This window comes from Antechinus flavipes, chromosome 1, assembly GCF_016432865.1.
Source record: "Antechinus flavipes isolate AdamAnt ecotype Samford, QLD, Australia chromosome 1, AdamAnt_v2, whole genome shotgun sequence".
NCBI classification, from domain to species: Eukaryota; Metazoa; Chordata; class Mammalia; order Dasyuromorphia; family Dasyuridae; genus Antechinus; species Antechinus flavipes.
Window position 1 is genome coordinate 639,492,160 of NC_067398.1, and position 19,442 is coordinate 639,511,601.

General features: G+C 37.5%; 1 protein-coding gene across 3 annotated transcripts in view; it reads right to left on the reverse strand.

The window, feature by feature from the left end:
• Window positions 1-17,129, reverse strand: part of TRAPPC9 (trafficking protein particle complex subunit 9) — a 1,007,235-nt gene extending 990,106 nt beyond the window's left edge. For 2 of the 3 annotated variants that reach the window (XM_051971143.1, XM_051971142.1), the window contains exons 1-2: window positions 17,052-17,129; window positions 8,592-9,191 (exon numbers count right to left, since the gene is read on the reverse strand). In XM_051971143.1, coding sequence (XP_051827103.1) covers window positions 8,592-9,175 — 584 coding nt within the window. In that variant the 5' untranslated portion in view covers window positions 9,176-9,191; window positions 17,052-17,129. Of the gene's footprint in view, window positions 1-5,201; window positions 5,276-8,591; window positions 9,192-17,051 lie in introns of those variants that run through there. The other variant, XM_051971144.1, reaches the window with a different exon arrangement.
• Window positions 17,130-19,442: the final 2,313 nt, after the last annotated feature.

The following is a 19,442-nucleotide window of genomic DNA, read 5'->3' on the forward strand; positions in this document are numbered from 1 at the left end:
TTCCAGGGTAGGTAGGTGGCACAGTGGATAGAGTACCAGCCTTTAAGTCAGGAGGACCTGAGTTCAAATTTGGTCTCAGACACTTAATATTTCCTAGTTGTGTGACCCTGGGCAAGTCACTTAACCCCAATTGTCTCAGCAAAAAAAAAGAAAAGAAAAAGAAAAACAAAGAAATGATCCAGGCCTTCTGAGAAGCCTGGAGAGAGTTACATGAAATGATGTTAAGTAGAGTAGAACCAAAAGAACACTGTACTCAGCAATTATATGATTATGTGATGATCAACTGTGATAGACCTGACTTTTTTCAACAATGAAGTAATTCAGGATAATTCCAAAAGAGCCACCTGCATCCAGAGAGAGGACTATGGGGACTGTATATAAATCACAACATAGGATTTTCATCTTTTTTGTTGGTGGTGCTGTTTGCTTGCTTGTTTTTTTTCTTTCTTATTTTTTTTTTCCTTTTTGATCTGATTTTTCTAATGCAGCATGATAAATGTGGAAATACATTTAGAAGAATTGCATATGCTTAATCTATATTTGATTATTTGCTGTCTAGGGGAGGGAAGAAGGAGGAAGGAAGAGAGAAAAATTTGGAATACAAGGTTTTGCAAGAGTGAATGGTGAAAACTATCTTTGCATGTATTTTGAAAAATAATAAGCTATTATAAAAAATAAAATTAAATAAAATTTTTAAAAAACCCAAATGTTAAAAATTGGTTTTACATGTAATTGGGAAATAATTTTTTTTTAATACACATTATTTTGCCACAGTTTCCTTTAACTGTTCTGCCTCAGTTTCTCTGAATTGTTCTGCCTCAATCTTCTTGATGGGAACCTCCTTTCTGACCATTAGGACAGAGATAATTAGGCCTGGGAGCCCTGGCTACTCTAGCATTCCAAAGAGTCATAAACTACAGATAGTTTATGTCAGATACCTACATGGGACCCTCTAAACCAGATATCTTGGCTCCTGGTCCTCCCAACTTATCAGAATTTATGATCCTTCCTTACCCCCAACCTGTCAGAAACAAATTTATGGTCCATTCGTGGAAGTTCCCACTCACCAGAGCTCAACCCCCCCTTTGCCTTTGTTTCCCTTATCACTAAAGCCTTATAAGAATCCCTGGAATCCCTACCTCCCTGCTGGATACTTTGAGACAAGAGTTCAATCCAGCCTCCTGGGATCAACATGGATCCTGTTTTGGTCCCAGTAAATCTCCCCCTCAAATAAAATATTAAAAACTCTTTAATCTCTATTTTGCCTCAGTTTCTCTGGAATTACAACACAAGTCTTATTTACCACTCTGCAAAATTATCAAATGTTATTTTAACATACTAGCAGATCTAAAGAAAATAACAGCAATAACTAAAGTAAATCATTAAGTTAAAAAAATGTAAGTTTTATTACCTCTACAGTCACTCCTTTATCAAATTTTCCTAGAGCACTTTAATTCTTCCTAAACCCATAACTAATATTTCCCCCTTATGCAATGGAAAATAAGGAATGGAAAGTTTTCATCTTTTTCATCACTAATATTAGGGGAAAAGTGGAAGAGGGAAGAGGAAGGCTTGCTAATTGGAAGCAAACATTAATCTCAACAAACAAAATCATTTTTTCTCTCCATAAAACTTAGGAGTTGGTACCACTACACACCTGTCAGATTGGCTAAGATGACAGGAAAAAATAATGATAAATGTTGGAGGGGATGCGGGAAAACTGGGACACTGATGCATTGTTGGTGGAGTTGTGAATGAATCCAACCATTCTGGAGAGCAATCTGGAATTTTGCCCAAAAAGTTATCAAACTGTGCATACCCTTTGATCCAGCAGTGTTACTACTGGGCTCATACCCCAAAGAAATACTAAAGAAGGGCAAGGGACCTGTATATGCCAAAATGTTTGTGGCAGCCCTGTTTGTAGTGGCTAGAAACTGGAAAATGAATGGATGCCCATCAATTGGAGAAGGTTGGGTAAATTATGATATGTGAATGTTATGGAATATTATTGTTCTGTAAGGAATGACCAGCAGGATGAATACAGAGAGGCTTGGAGAGACTTACATGAACTGATGCTCAGTGAAATGAGCAGAACCAGGAGATCATTATATACTTCAACAACGATACTGTATGTATTCTGATGGAAGTGGATTTCTTCGACAAAGAGACCTAACTCAGTTTCAATTGATCAATGATATCAGAAGCAGCTACACCCAAAGAAAGAACACTGGGAAATGAATGTAAACTGTTTGATTTTCATTTTTCTTCCCAAGTTATTTTTACCTTCTGAATCCAGTTCTCCCTGTACAACAAGAGAACTGTTCAGTTCTGCAAACATATATTGTATCTAGGATATACTGCGACATATTTAACATATATAGGACTACTTGCCATCTAGGGGAGGGAGTGGAGGGAGAGAGGGGAAAAATCGGAACAGAAGTGAGTGCAAGGGATAATGTTGTAAAAAAAATTACCTGGGCATGGGTTCTGTCAATAAAAAGTTATTATAATTTTTAAAAAATAAAAAATAAAAACTTAGGAGTTGGACTACATCTCTAGGCTTCTTCCAGCTCCAATATTCCTGTCAATGATTCCATTAAATCAAAAATTAATTTCTGATCTGACAATTTATAACAATTATGTTATTGTGAGAAAATGTTATTGTAAGAAATGGATGGTCATTTGTTTGGTTTCCAGTTATGAAAATTAAATTGGAGAAATAAAACTTAAATTAGAAAGTTGAAACCCACAAGGACATCAAGGAATAATCAAGGGTCGAGCTATCTTCTCTTAGAAGAATGTAAGCTCCTTGGGGGCCGGGACTGACTTTTGTAATCAGGGGTAGTGGCCTGAGATTTGAAAAGAATTTTTTGTTCTTTGCCCTTGGCCCTCCTCAGTTACCTTCTCCTTCTTGAATAGAAGCATGTAGGAGGCAGGGACTGGCTATGTAATGAGGGGTGGAGATTCATGTAGTGTAACTTCTGTAACATACAATTAATGGTGAATTAGGGGAGACATGTGCTTCAGGATAGGAAATAAAATGCTGCCTTTGAAGTTTCAAAGATGTCTACTAATCTAGGAACCCATTCTTGCAAGACTGTAAAATAAATCTTTCCTGTATTTATTAGTGAGTTAGTGGAGTTCTTGTTAAGATATTTTGTTTCTTATAGTAATCTTCCCCTAAGTTTGACTTTCTAGGTTGGAAATATTAAAAACCCAACATCATATGAAATTATCCTAAATCACACACTAGAATACTGTCCAATAAATTTATTATCCAATTTTCCTTATTATCCAATAACTTATCTATATATAGGCCTTGGATATAATTTAATGTGCTTGGTCCTCAGTTTCCTCATGTTTTTATGGATCAAGAACTGAGACCCAGAAAGAAAAAATTAATTAACTTGATTATATGTTAGTTAATGATAAAGCCAGGCCTAGAATCCAACTCTCCTGGCTCCTGTCTGTGTAGAAGGTAAAATAGTCTCTTCTAGCTCTAAATCTATGCTCTTATAAACAATGGATAGAATGAAATTATCTTAACGGTATGGATAAAGCATTAGCATACTAACTAAAGCAACCAGCATTTTGTTGAGGAAATATAGATAAAATCTACCAGCTGGTCCTGCTACAAAGAAAGGGCAAACGAATTCCATACAAATTGAGGAATCCAGAGGACAGTTTGAAGTGAATTATTTTGGTATTTTTCTTTTGCACCGGTTCAAAATTGCATATTTCATTCAATTGTCAATGCAGGAAATTCTTCTCAACAGACCATAGAAGGAAATTGTTAACAGATACAAAATACATAAACCTACACACATACATGCACACATTCACACACAAAAAAATGAAACAAAAAAGTTTCAATGTTTCATCAAAATTTCTTCCATTCATAAGCCCTCAGGCAAGAGATAGAAAGAAGGCAAGAAGGTTCCTAGGCTTACACAGAAAGAAATAAGGATGGATAACCCTCAAATCCTTATTTGAACCCTAAAGGAATTACTTCCTTTTCACCCAGTCTAAAGAGATGTTTAAATAAGTAAACACTGTGGGGAGGGAATGGTAGATGATTGAAATGCTTACTCCAAGGGAAGACAGAGAGACAAACATGAAAGGAGCTAGGAGACCTAAATTACAGACATGGCTTGAGGACTTCTCAATGTGTAATTTGGGCAAATCACATTTCACTTTTTTTATCTAAGAAAAGAGGGAGAACTTTAAAGAACTGAACCTCCAACATTCCTTAACATAACAGTATGTTATTTTTAATAATCTTTTAGTGTTTCCAAAATATTTTACATGTATTATTTCATTTGATCCTCAGAACAATTCTTTGGGGAAAGTGCTATTACTGAAGTGCCTCCATTTTACAGATTAGGAAACTAAGATCAAGATGACCAAATGAATGACTTTTCCAAGGTCATAGAACTAGTAGACCAAGGACTCTTTCTGATTCCAGGTCTATGGATCAACCTGTCACCTTCATGGCTGTCTTTCATCCTCAGAGTCTAAAATTCTGTGCATGTCTCCCTCCTTTCCCCCCACCCCTACTCAAGAACACAAATGGTCTGCTATAGTCCTATCTTAATAAAAAACTGAGGCAAAGGGAAATTGAATTGCATAGTAATTTAAATGCAGAACAGAACTTAGCACCTCAGCTAACTTCTAACCTTCCCTTTCAGCACACTGTCTTACTATGCTCAATTATATGCTTATTAATAAGCCACGTCATGCATGTAAAACATTGACAGCCATGAATCACATGCCTAATAGATGAAATTAAAAGATTCAAATGAAGCCAAGCTCAGTGATTTTAGACCTTCCTAAGCTAATATGACCCACTAAGACAATATATACCTGACACAATTAGCATTTCCAACCTTTGAAAAAAAAAATATAGATCCATGGTACTAGCAAATTCTAAAGACCAAGCAGGATCCCCAAAGCAAGTATTTTAATATGCATGAAGCATCAGCAATGGCTTAAGGCAGAAAGGCCAAAAAAAATTTACTAAGTTAACATATGGGTCTAGGCATCATTAAGCTATGGTTATATATATACACACACACACACACACATATATATATATATATATATATATACACACATATATATTTAGAAGCAGTACAGAGCATGAGAAGGCAGCAAATATAGAAATCTAACTAGGTTTTAAATGCATTGTATTCACAGCCTACCTTTTCAGACCCAACAACATACTCACAGGGCAGTATGATAGAAAGAAAAGAAAAAAAAAGAAAGGAAAAAAGGAACAAGCAAAAATTAGAAACACACAGAAACAAAAAAATTTTACTAGCTACAACACAACCCAAACCACAAAGAATCTACCACCAACTTGTGTATATATATTTGGGGGCAAAAGTTTAGTTCCAAGTAAAGTATACCTGTAGGGCAATCAATCAGACTTACAATACAACAGGCCAAGGGCCAGTCACTGGAAGCAAAATTTGCTGAGAGCTGTGGGAGTTACAAGAGTCAGGATCATTTCAGTCTGAATGTGTGGTTCCAAGGACAATAGATTTAGATCCGGAAGATCATCTAGTCCAACCCCTAATTAACAAATAAGAAAACTGAAGCCTGGGAAGGTTAATTGATTTGCCCAAGGTCACACAAGTGGCAAAGCCAAGGATTTATCCTCTGATTCCACATTCACCATGCACAGTGCTATAACCCTGCTGCAGAAGGATACAAGCAAAAGCTAGAAACCAGGGAGTCTCCATTCAAATCATATTTTAAAGTCAAATATTTAGTAGTGAACAAGGTAGGAAAGTGAAAGAAGGAAAAGTTTACCAAGTACCAAATAACAATATTTGTTATTGTTGATTTTGTGCATGCCCAAGATATTTTATTTCTTTCCCCAAATGACGAAGGCTAGAAGGTATAAAATCCTAGTGAGGAATCCCAGCATGCCTTTGTATAAATTTGTTTGCTGAGAACTTAGGAATGTGTTCCTAGTTATCTAAGAGAATCTCAGGAAACATTAGGGGGGATCCATCATCCTCCTAATGCTTTAATATTGAATAGAGCCTTCTTTGTTCTCAGCCTATAAAAACTCTTTGGTGGAAAGGGATTTTGAAAACTCAGGAAGTTTGGTGCCACTTGCCTAACAGCCTCTCACTTGAGACTTTGAATAGCTATGACCCAGGTTCTCCCAGCTAAGGAATTCAGATGTTGGTGTTTCCTTGTAGAAGTGATGATGTATGTTGTATGTTGTCTGTTTCTTATATCATCTTGGTGATCACTGTGTTTGTTAATTGCACATTACTTTTATGCTATAAGTGTCTTCTTTTCTTATATCTTGCTTAAATCATGGTTCTGAGCAGTAATAAACTTCTGTATTTCACCTTTTTTTTTTTAAGTATGTGCCTATTGAATACAAAATCCTTTGAACTTATAATTACTCTACAGATGGTAAAAGTTGAAGAGGGGCTGATATAATCTGCCCTTAGAAAGAAACATCAGTACTTAGCCCTTTGCTACTTCAGAAGGAATGTGTGGAAAAGATGAAGAACTTACAGATCAAGCACATATTGATCAGAGACTGTTAGCCAAATTAATTGAAGCATTAAAGGCCTCAGTTTTGGTTTCTCCAGAAGCATGTGATTTTAGATAAGGCCTGGACTACATTCCATTGTCCAAAAAAAAGGATTCTAGTGAGGAAGCTATACATCTACTACATTCCACTGACCAAATAGGGGAATAGAGACTTATGTGACCAATCACACCATATAGAGGGTGGGATTTTGGGGGTTCTTTGTCTGAAATGTATAAAACATACAAGTGCTGTCAAGGGAGTAGCTCTCTCCTGCTGTGAAATTCAGCTCACAGACCAGGATGGGGTCTGCTTCTGGAAATTCTAATAAATAATTCTGTTTTTTATGAGTTATCTCTGAGTAGTCAATTTGGGTAAGTCTCTTCGTCCTACAGGAATAATAATTTCTCTCCTTTCCATAGCACTTGTGATTTCAAAGACTTTTAAGTGCATTACATGTCCCATGATCCTTACCACAATCTGAGAGACAGGAAGTAGGCTGCTTATACCAGCAGTGTGGTCCTTTCTTGCAAACCAGGAAACCAAAGCTCAGAGGGTCAGTGACCAGCCCAGAGTCACACACCATGGAAGGCCCTACTGGAATTTGAACGGCTGAATACCAATCTTCTAGCTCTGAGTACAGTACTTTTTCTATATCACTGCTTTTCAAACAAAAGGGTAACAATGAGAACTATTTCACTTGATACCCTGATGTATTTAATATTTATAGATGGATTTGTAGGTTTTACCTTTTTAAAAAGGTTATTATGATTTGTTCCTCCCAACCATGTCCTAAAGTAAGTCAAAATAAATTTGATCTTTTCTAAGTGAGGAAATAAAAATTCAATGCAGTCTCATTCATCAAGCATTTATAAAGCACCTTCTGAGTGCCAGACATTGTACTAAGCCCTAGGCCTACAAAACAAAATTGAAAACATTCCCTAGGTCTCTAGAAGCTTACATTCTACATTGTTCTCCAAACTATAAAAGCTGGCAAGAAGGAAAGGCTTGGATTGCTTTGTTCAAGCCTCACAATACTCTCATTCTTACTTACACTTTTAGCTCAGGGTTTATCTACAACCTATTACATCTCATTTCAGTTGGACCAAAAGGATCATCCACTTTCTCCTACTTATGAACTTACTCCCTTTCATTACAAAGCCTAGAATGGATTTTAGCAAATAAGAGTAAGTGAGATGATAGAAGAAATATCTTCAAGTAGAAAGCAAGGTCATTGCTATAAAAGGAAGTCTGAATCCTTCCTTTCCCACCTATCAGACAGCCATTTTACAATGAGAATAAAAACATACAGCAAGCTTTAAGATTAAAAAAAAAACTACTATTAGCACAGAGTAGTTCTCTATCTGACATATATCACCACAACCTCCTATAAGAGCAGAAGGGAAGAATGAGACACAGTACACATTAGCTTTGGAGAAGCAGGGCATTATAATGAAAAAGCAGCAAACAAAATCAAAAGATTCAACTCTAGTCCTGCCACTAATTAACAGTGTGGTCTTGGGCAAGTAATTTGAATCCCTTTGGGCCTCAGTTTCCTCATCTGTAAAATGAGGGAACTAAATCTGATCAGCATTTCCCAAATTTAGCTCTAGTGATGCATACAAATGTTCCAAGAGGAAATATCTAGGTTTCATATTTTAGAGTACTAAATACTAAATTTTATTTTAAAGCATTTATACAAGGATTTTTTTTTTTTTGCTGTGACAACAGGCTGAATTAAGTCTGTTCTAATATCAAAATTTCCCTGATATTGTCCCCTATTTTATCTTTAATCCCACAAATATTCCGTACTTTGAATTTCTCTGGACCTGAATTCATGGGCTCCTATTATAAATTTCATGCACCAAAATGTTTTATGACCAAATTAGTTTAGGAAATGCTAGATTATACAAGCAATATATGACCCTTCAAGCTCTCAAATTCAGTGACTATCCTTTTTTTAGAAAGGGAATTCGAAAGTATTATGCCTCAAGGCTACCACTTTCAATCTTGCCTGGAAGTAAACACTACTTACCTGCTATCTGTGTCTAATCCTACAAAGTCCTTCTTTTCAAATGGTACACACAGGAGAGGAATCTTATCTCCAGACTTGTCAGTGGCTCTATCCAGGCGCTTAGATTCCAGCACAATAAAAAGGGATTCGATGAAATCCTCAATTCTCTTCTCCACTGATTCACACTCATCATAATTGGGGTAAAATGCCACATCTGTTCGAGGCTGCTCTGCAATCTCACCCTGCAGCCCAAAGACAAACAACCGAGAATCGTAGAGTGTAGAACCATAAATTTCCTTCTGGACATGGAACTTCTCAAAGGTCTGTGGCCAATCCTTAGCAGAGAAGCAGTCTGTTACTGTGATGAGGCCCACAACTTTTCGGTGGGTTTGGAAATCTCCCCATTCATTGTTCTCAGGTGGATAATGATGCCTATAGCGGATGTACAACACTCGTTGCGAATCTCGCACATTTATCTGGCTCACAGATGAAATTCTTTTGTAGATTCTGAAGAAATTTTCCTCTGAGACAATCCCTACTGGCTGTACCACAACCAGCAGAGTTTGATGGTCCTCAGCACACTGCATGTAATCAGGAACACTCATTGTAGAGCCACTGGTGCTATTCAAAAGTAAAGAATAACTGATAAAGATCTCATTTCCAAGATATATAAGAAACTGATTCAAATTTATAATAACAATCATGTTTCAACTGATAAATGGTCAAAAGATATGAATAGGAAATTTTCAAGGGAAGAAATTCAATCTATTTATAGACGTGTGAAAAATTATTATAAATCACTAATAGGGAAAAGCTAATTAGAACAATTGTAAAATTTTACCTCACACCTAATAAAATTAGTAAAGCTGACCAAAAAAGTAAAATAACAAATGTTGCAGGCTTTCAGAAAAATAGGTACACTGATATACTTCTGGTAGAAAGTAAACTGATCTATCTATTCTGGAAATTAATTTGGAACAACATTCAAAAAACTCTTAATGTACATATTCTTTGACCCAATGATACTACTGGGGCCCACACTCCAAAAAAGATGAAAGAGGAAAAGATCTCATACATACAAAAATACTTAAAGCGGGGAGTAGCTATCAGTTGGGAAACGGTTAGACAAATTGTGGAATATGAATGCAATGGAAAATTTTTATATTATAAGAAATGAGGAAATGGATTAAAAGAAACCTGGAAAAACTTGTATGAATTGATGTAGAGTCACACAAACAGAATGAAGAAAAAAGTTTCAATTATTACAACATTATAAAAATAATTTAGAAATACTTAAAAACTAAAGGACCAATGAAGAAGAATGCATCCCATCTCCTAAAAAAAGAGATGATAAGCTAAATATAAAGAAGGGAAAACATTTTTAGACACAGCCAATATGGGAATTTGTTTTACTTGATTTGTTACAAGAGTTTTTATCCTTTTTAATTTTTTCTGGGGGAGGAAGAACAAAATAATGGGGGAGAGAGGACAAAACAAATGCTTGTTAATTAAAAACTAAAATTTAATTTTAAAATAATAATAAAGAGACTATGAAATGCCAATGATTTCTAGTGCTTGTCCTAATCCTTTGGGATATATTAATTGCACTATTTATTATACAAGCAGATCTTGAATAATAATGACCCAGACAATGCTATTACAAGTGAAGATAAGAAAAAAATCTGGACCAGCAGATTTTACTAGTATAAAGAATTCCTTCTACTACTGCAGTATGGTACTTACTTTTCAACTTATAAGCCTGTCCTGGCTTCAACGTTAACTCTACCCAGTACTCCACTGTAAATAAGTCTTACCATAAAATGGAAAGACCATACTGTAATTCAATTATTCAGTCATCCATTTAGGATATTGATCTTATTCCATACTAGTATGTAGTCTAAGGCTGCATTTTCACAGAATCAAAGTAGTACAATAATAAGACAGTGTTAGCCTAAGCAAAATAAAAACAATGGTAGAGTAGATCTTTGGTATTTTCTTGCCTCTCCTTTCAAGAATCCCCTTTAGCCCCTTTCATTGACTTCTCCCTCTATAAAAGCTCTCATGCAGTTTGTGGCTCCTTAAAATCTCATTTCACAGAAGTATATCTAGGCTTACTATCCTTTGTATGGTCTATAATTTTCTTTTCCTCCATCTTTCCCCATTAAAACATAATCTATCTTATGTCCCTTCCCTCATAGCCCTGCTCTCTATTAGATGGCAATGGATGGGGATGGATAGAGAAGATCTGTGTGTTAGTAAATATCTGTTACAGCTAGTAAATATCTGTTACAACATCTCCATATCTAATGGATAAAATCTGGTTTAAAAAAAAAATACATATATATATATGTCAGCCATAACACTGATAGAGGTAAGCACTCACCTATATCTTCTAGGCACCCCCAAAATAAAACAAACAGAGAGGTAAGAGTGAAAATGAACAAGAGGACAACACAAATGTAGAATAAACAGCTCTGGCCCTAGAAGTAAGCTCTTATGAAGACTTAAAAAGATAACCTTCTTACCAGTTTACCCTGTATCATTTTATGGCTGTCTCCATCATCCATTTTTAACATAGATAGACCTACAAAAGGCATAACATTGGACTAGGTGACCTCTAGAGAGACTAGTCAATGTAGTGGCTAGAGAGTAGACCTTGAAGTCAGAAAGACCTGGATTCAAGTTCTATGTCTGATAAATAATAACTCTGTGATTATTTCTCAGTCTTCTGAAAAATTCCCGAACACTGAGAAATGAATATAAACTGCTTGCATTTTTGTTTTTCTTCCCGGGTTATTTATACCTTCTGAATTCAATTCTCCCTGTGCAACAAGAAAACTGTTCGATTCTGCACACATATATTGTATCTAGGATATACTGCAACCCATTCAACATGTAAAGGACTGCTTGCCATCTGGGGGAAGGAGTGGAGGGAAGGAGGGGAAAAATCGGAACAGAAGTGAATGCAAGGGATAATGCTGTAAAAAATTACCCTGGCATGCATTCTATCAATAAAAAGTTATTAAAAAAAAAAATTCTCTAAGACTATAAGTTACAAAGAAGGGGCTAACATATGCTGGTAGAGGGAATTTCCTCACTTGAAGTTCTCTATACTAATGAAATCCAGGTCTAGTTCCTAGATGGCCTCTAAAATGAAAAGGTTAGGATTTGGATCCCAAATTCCAAAATTAGGTTGTGGAAAAGTAAAAATTTTGAAGCATAAAGGAAAGTGTGATCTACATCATTAACACACTACTTATTGTCCTTGTTCTTGGATGTCTGTCATGCATCAAACAGACTTAGGATAGAAATGCCAACTGCATTTGAAGGCAAGGCAATGCACTATGCACTATCAACTAAAAAAAAAAAAAATGTGTTTTGATCTTAGAAGCATTAAGAAGCCTACACCCAGAACCCAGCTCTCAACTCTCAAATAGATTACTTAATTTAATGAGAGGCAACATAATATGGTATAGGAAAGATGAACTCAACCAGGAGTCAGGATACTATATAATCCTGTGAGCCTCAGTTTCTTCATTTGTAACAAGAGAATGGATTAAATTATTTCTAAAGTCTCCTAGAAGTTCTAAAATCCTAGGATTACTTCACCCTATAAACCATGTGATTACTTCCTACAATGCCTTTATTCTGTGAAGGTATTAATACCAAACACACAAACATATATTAAACTAAATTTCTAGGATATTTTGAATGCACTTATTATTCAGTATAATAAACATCTATAAAAAGCACTGCTCAAGGAGTTCTGCCTGGAGATAAAGTAATAGAACAAAATGACTTTCCTGGGACCTTTCCAACATTGTAAATGAACTCCAAAATAAAGACAGTCAAGTCCATGCCAAAATTTCAGCAAGCAACAAAGCCCCATAGTTGCCCAGGTTTTGGTCAAACTGTCAGTTTACTTCTGGCCTAAGACCCAAAAGTATTGCTATGCAGAAGGTTATATGTCTCCCATAATTACCCAAACAACTGAAGATTGCTAACTTCCCCTATGCAGAGTATGATGAAACAGAACCCACTATCAGCACACAATATTGGTGTCCAAGTCCCACATAGTAATACACTGTATTTTTTCTTTTTCCAACACATGAGAATAGTTGGCTACAGCATTCTAAAAATCTCCCCAGTTAATACTCAGGATAGTGGCATTCCCTCACCTTCTAAATACTACAACCTTTCATACTTTTCTTCCTTCATAAAAAGTAACAACAGTTCCTTTCATTTGAACCTTCATCCATGTGGATTTCACAAGATCACAGAATGTCAGAACTGAAATGGACTTTAAAAGATCATCGAATTCATTACTTTCATTTTATAAATAAAGAAACTGAGACTCTGGGTACTAAGTGAATTGCTCAAAATCAAAGAGATTTAAAACAACAGAGCCAGGATTTGGATTTTGACCTAAACTTTTTTGACTCTAAGCCCAAGGTTCTTTCAGTAGTATATTAAATTCCTTGAGGGCAAAGATGATTTCACTTGTTTTTCTGTATTTTTGTTCCAAACACAGTGCTGGTAGGTAACTGAGTGATTGATTATACCCAGTCTCAAACTCTTACTCTCCAAGAAGGTTCAAAAAGCAAGAATAAAGGCCCAGTTCTTATATTAGAAAACCAACATTCAAAATGTATTTAAAAGTTATTTGTTAGGAAAGATGATCAGGGGAAAATTAAGTAAATATAATTCAATAAAAAAGGAAGAAAATGGAACCAGGGAAGGACTGGTAGTGACTTTCGTATTTAGTCTTTTCTGGAAACTGTCAAGAATTGAAAGCACAGTTTATTTCATTGCTTCTTGATTTTTTTTCTGTCAAACCATTCCTTCTCAGGATCTTTTGCTAGATCGTACATGGCCTCACCTTAACCATGATTGTTCCCCAAGGATCTGTTCTAGGCTTTCTTCTCTTTTATTTTTAGTTGATCTCTTCAAATTCCATGAGTTCAGTTACTAAATCAATCTATCCTGAGCTCTAGTACTAGGGTATTAACTGCCTAATGAATTTTGTCAACTAAATAAACCACTGATATCTCAAATTCAGCACCTCTAAAACAGAAATCTTTCTGCTAAACCCATCTCTTCCCTACTTCTCTTGAGGGTCCCACAATTCTAGTCACTCAAGTCAGCAAGCTTAGTCATCCTCTCACTCACCCTCTCATCTCAATAAGTTGTCAAACATCATTTTTCTAGCTCCACAATTATACTCTGGTATTCTTCTCTCCACTCACACAGCCACCACCTTACTTCAGATCCTCACCATTTCAAGTTTGAACAATTGCAATAGCCTCCTAATTGATCCCTTTCAAAAGTTTCTCTTTTCTCCAATACACCAGCACACAGCTGCCAAAATTATATTCCTATAACATAACCCTAACCATGCTATTCTGCAGTCTGAAGCTTCAGTGGTTCCTGTTGTTTCTAGTATAAAATACAAACTTTGACATTTAAAGCCTTTTTCCTCTGTCATAGACTGTATTCCAGCTAACCTGGCCAGCTTGCTGTTTCTTACACATGACATTTCATCTCTATCTTAAATCTTTGTGTCTTTGCACAGACTGGTACCCTTTGCTTAGAGGGCATCCCTCATCAATCATCCTTTACTCGAAACCCTAAATGCCTTTGAAGCTTGGTTCAAATGCCACATGAAGCTTTTTCTGATGCCCCCTATTGGTAGCAACTCCCTCAACACACATCAAAATTACTTGATATTCTATTTCATATTTACTTTTAAGTGAACATGTTTCTTCTGATAGCATGTAAACTTTTTGAGAACAGGAACTAGCACAATTCCTAGTAATACAGTAAACACATAATAAATGCTTGCCCATTGATAGGGCACTTTAGGCTTGCAAAGTGCTTTCTTGTGGATCTATAAACATGTGAATCACTAACAATAAACAGGAAAGAAATAAGTTGGCAATAATCAACAGAGGGAAGGTACCATACATGTTCCTCACAAAAACCTTGTAAGAGTAGCACAAAAATGACCATACACATAAAATTTAAACTCAAAAATGTAAAGTAACTCTCCAAAGTCACACAGCTAGGAAAGAAAGGAGCCAAAACTCAAACCAGCCACTCCTAATTCCAAGTCCAGTGCTCTTTCCACCTAAATTGCAAGCACTTTAACCAAGAATGGGAGCCATCGTTCATAGATGCTTTCCTGGAAAAGGAGGGAGAAAGGCAGCCCTTTTTTAGACAGGTCATTATAGACATACATTGCAATACAGGTCACTGATAAGGAAAAAATTTCCTTTAGTTACCAGCACTTATTGAAATGGATATAATTCTTACTGATTTCCCAAGGAGACAGAATCATTTTAGGGGAAAGGGGCAAAGCAGAGAGCAAGAGGGCATAGAGGATAACCATAAACAAAGAAAAACCTGAAGATGACCTATTTAATGAATTCGAAACATTGGAAAATAAATTAAAAAGGGAAAATTTAGGTCTGATTACTAGTTCTACTAGCTAATAACCATGTAGATTTCATTTCATCTCTGAGCCTCACATTTATTACCTAAAAAATAAGAAGTTTGGACTATAACATGATAAAATGTATTTTAAATAAGACTTCATTTTGAATACTATGATCTGCTATCTTTAGTAAGCATAGGCAGTGATCACAATAATGTCATACAACAATTTTTTAAAATGACACTGGATCATCTGGATTTAAATAGTTTTTTTTTTTCAAAGTCATCCATGACCTCTTTTATATATATATATATATATATATATATATACACATTTTTATTGACAGAACACATGCATGGTAAATTGTTCAACACTGTCCCTTGCATTCACTTCTGTATCTGGATTCATATCTTGAATCTACCTTTTATTCTTACAACCTTACAGCATTAGACTAGTCATTTCTTTTATCTTGGCCCTAATTTCTTATATGCAAAATTAGAGATTTAGTCTAAATAAAGAAGCTAGAGTTCAAGTGTTGGGACTTAGAATCAAGACCTGAGTTCAAATCCATTTTGTGGTTTAAAGTTAGCAAAGCAGAGTTGTGACTTGTCTCCGACATTTACTAGCTGAGTGACTCTGGCAAACCACTTAACTTCAGTTTTCTCATCTGTAAAATAGCACCAGCTTCACAGGGTTGTGGCGAGGATCAAATCAAAGAACATCTCTAAAGCACTTTGCTAACTTTAAAATACTATATAAATGCTTTTTTATTGATGTTGTTACAGGGATAGCTAGGTGGCACAGTGGATAGAGCACTGGGCCTGGAGTCAGGAAGACCTGAGTTCAAATCTTATTTTAGACCCTTACTAGCTGTGTAACTCCTCAATAGTATCACTTGTTCCATCTAATCCCAAGAGTTGTTGTGAACTTTGTAAACTCATCCCCTCACTCCAAACTTCTCTAATACCAAAGCTCTTCATAACCTGGCTCTTTCCCCCACCCTTCCAGTCTTCCTTCTAACCTAACTCACCTCCACTCACACTTTGATCCAGGAGCACTGACCTCTTTGCAGGTCCTCCAAGGAGACAAACCCTTTCCCAACTCTAGGCATTTTCTGTCTCCCAAACCAGGAATACTTGCTCTCTCTCTTATCTTTTTCCTGCAGCCTTCCAAAGCTTCCTTCAAGTCCCAGCTAAAATACCACTTTCCATGGGAGCCACTACCCACAGCCCCAATGCTAATGCCTTCCCTGTTTTAGCCAGCACATAAACTCGTTTGTGCCTGTGTTCTCTGTCTTTAGACTGTGGACTCCTCGACAAGAGGCCCTCTTCTGCCTTTCTCTGGGCTCTCAGAGCTTAGCACAAGAACTGGCACACAGCAGGTATTTAATAAGTGTTGAATGATTGACTTGGGGACCATAAAATGTCAATAGCTAAATGGAATCTCTGCCTTTCAGCGTCTCCGAGGGAAAATTGGGAAAAAAGAAAAATTGATTAGGATGAGCCCTTCCAACTCTAAATCTGTGATCCTATAAAGTGATAATTATCCGAAGTCATCTTACAGCTAGAAAAATAAAAATAAAAATAGCAGAGCCAGGTTCCAGTCACTGTCTACCTCAAAGGGCTGCGATGAGAAATGCACTTTTAAACTTGACATCAGCACCACAGAAATGTCAACAGTCAGCTGTGAGCGGCTCAAGACCAGCCACTTCCCTCTCTTTAGCCTCAGTCTCCCACTTGAAAAATGGGGGCGAGAGTGGACAGGCTCTCTGAGCAGGTCCCTCACAGCTCGGCCATTCAGGGACAACGGCCGAGGAGAGGGACAGGAGGCAGGCGGCGGGAGGGGAGAGATGAGGAGGCAGGGGAAGGGACCGGGGCGCGGCATGCAGGGCAGGCGGGGCGCAGTGCCGGGAGGGGCCGGAGGGCAGAGGCAGGTGCCCGAGGAGCGGACAGGTGAGGGCAAAACCCGGCACCCCACTCTTGTTGCTCCTGTCCCTGCTCCTCCTCCTCCTCTCCTGCTGAAGGCTCAGGCCCCGTGGATGCACTTACACAGCCGGCGGCCGTGGTACCAGACCGGGCCGGGACGAGAGGACCAGCCGGGCTGACGAAGAGCGCAGCAGGAGCCTCCTCAGGGGCGGCCGGTCCCGGCGTGCGAGCCGCGCGCGGAGCTTCCTACTTGTGCCCTAAACCCCCGCCCGCCGATCAGCTTCTGAGCATGCCCAATGCAGCCCCGCGAAGCCCAGTCCCACACGTCTGAGATCCGTTTCTCCGGGTTTTAGGAAGAGCCTCTAAGTAGGAGGGAGTAGAAGCTCCCGCCCTGAGGAGCTGGGGACTTTCACCTGGAGAGGGAGAGCAGGGAGGGACTAGAAAGAGTGAGCTAGGGAGGTGGTAGGCTGCGTGCTAGAGCTTGGACGGTATTAGGGCTGCAATGGAGCTCCAAAGCCGTCTCTAAGGACTTGACCCAGAACGCCAATGAAATAACTACGAAAAAGTCTTTGCAAATTTTCGAGATAGGTGTGTATTTGCATACACACACCTGTGAACACATGCACAGGTATACAATATTTCTTATCGTCGTGTTCGACTCTTCATGACCCCCTACGGTCTACTCTTGGCAAAGATCCTGGAATCGTTTACTGCTTCCTTCTCCAGCTCTTTCTACAGGTGAGGACACCGACGCAAGCAGAGTTGTGAATGTCTGAGGCTGGATTTGAATTCTGATCAGATACAAGTTAACACACACGCACACGTTCACTTCAGGACTCCAAAACCAGTGCTCTAACCAATGGGTAATCTCTATATACAATAATCACACATGCACAATATGCAGATCACAGTGCATTTGTTGTAAATAGTAATTAATAAATTTAATGAAGCATTCATTAACTATCTGCTATGCTTCTAATACTTTGCTTATTTTATTCTTTAAAATGTTATGAAATCGTGATACATTGTATTAAAGACAATACTACTTGCCCTACTTTTGGTAAAGAATCAAACTATTTATTGCTTTGGGGGGAAGGAGAGTGTAATAGCCTGCTTTCTTAGGTTGGGAAGAGCTCCCCAAATCAGGTGTAGCAAGTTCCATGGAGCCTTTGGCTATGGAGGGTTCTGGGTTCTGACATGGTTTCCAATAAACTACATTCCTTCCTTAGATCCTGATGAACTATTCGGCAAATTGGAAACACTTTATATACAATATACAAATGAATGGATATATAGAGATATCATATATAGCATATATATGGCAACTGTTATTATTTTGTAGATAAGGAAACAGAGGTCCCAAATAATGAAATCACTTGCTCAAGATCACATAGAAAGTAGCAAAACTAGAATTTAAAACCAAGATCCTCTGTGCCCAAAGAGCTATAGAACTGTGCATACCCTTTGATTCAGCAATCTCACTACTGACTTTGTATCCCAAAAAGACCATAAACGGAAAAGCATCCACTTGTGCAAAAATGTTTGCAGTATTCCTTTTTGTAGTGTCAAGGAAGGGGAAACTGAGTAGATGCCCATCAATTGGAGAATGACTGAATAAGCTGTAGTATATGAATGGTAATGGAATATTGTTGTTCTTAAGAAATGACCAGCAGGTTGATTTCAGAAAAGTCTGGAAAGACTGACATGAACTTATGCTAAGTGAAGGGAGCAGGATCAAGAGAACATTTACTGCCTGAGCAACCAGTTGGTACAGTAGGATAGAGCCCTCATTTTCCTTAGTTCATATCTTAGACATATACTAGTTATGTGACCCTGGAAAAGTCACTTAACCCTGTTCCTTATCTATAAAATGATCTGGAGAAGGAAATGGCAAACTAATATCTTCAGGAAGAAAATCCCCAAAACGCATTGTGAAGAGTTGGATGCTACTGAAAAACAACTCAGCCACAAAATTACAAAATAATATCATACAATTTTACCCTAAATCAGGCCAATTTGGGCTCTGATAAAAGAACTTTCACTTTAACCAAGCCTGGATCCAGCTTTCCCAAGCCTTTTCTGATATTTTCCCATCCTATACCTACTTAGCCTAATCTAGCTGCCCCATCTTTTCTCAACCCCTTCACCCCACCCCTGGCTGATAGCTATTTTTATCCAAAAAGATAAACTTTGGAGCAAGAACTGTTCAGCTTATTTGTGGTTGTATCCCCTATATTTACTAGGACATTAAAAGCACTTGATACATAATAAATGTTTTGTCTATTTGTGTATCAGACCCGGAACCGAATCCCAAAACTCGTGAGTTTGGGACTCGTTCCTCTGAAGTAGGGATCCATGCCCAGAACCTAAGTGAGAGATGAGGTAGAATCAGTGGAACTCAGATCTCTACTCCCTCAAGTTTTACTCTTACCTTTTTATAGGTAAGAAAATAGAGGCTGGATATGAAGAGATGACTGCTTGAATGGAATTAAAATGAATTGAAATAGCAGTCAC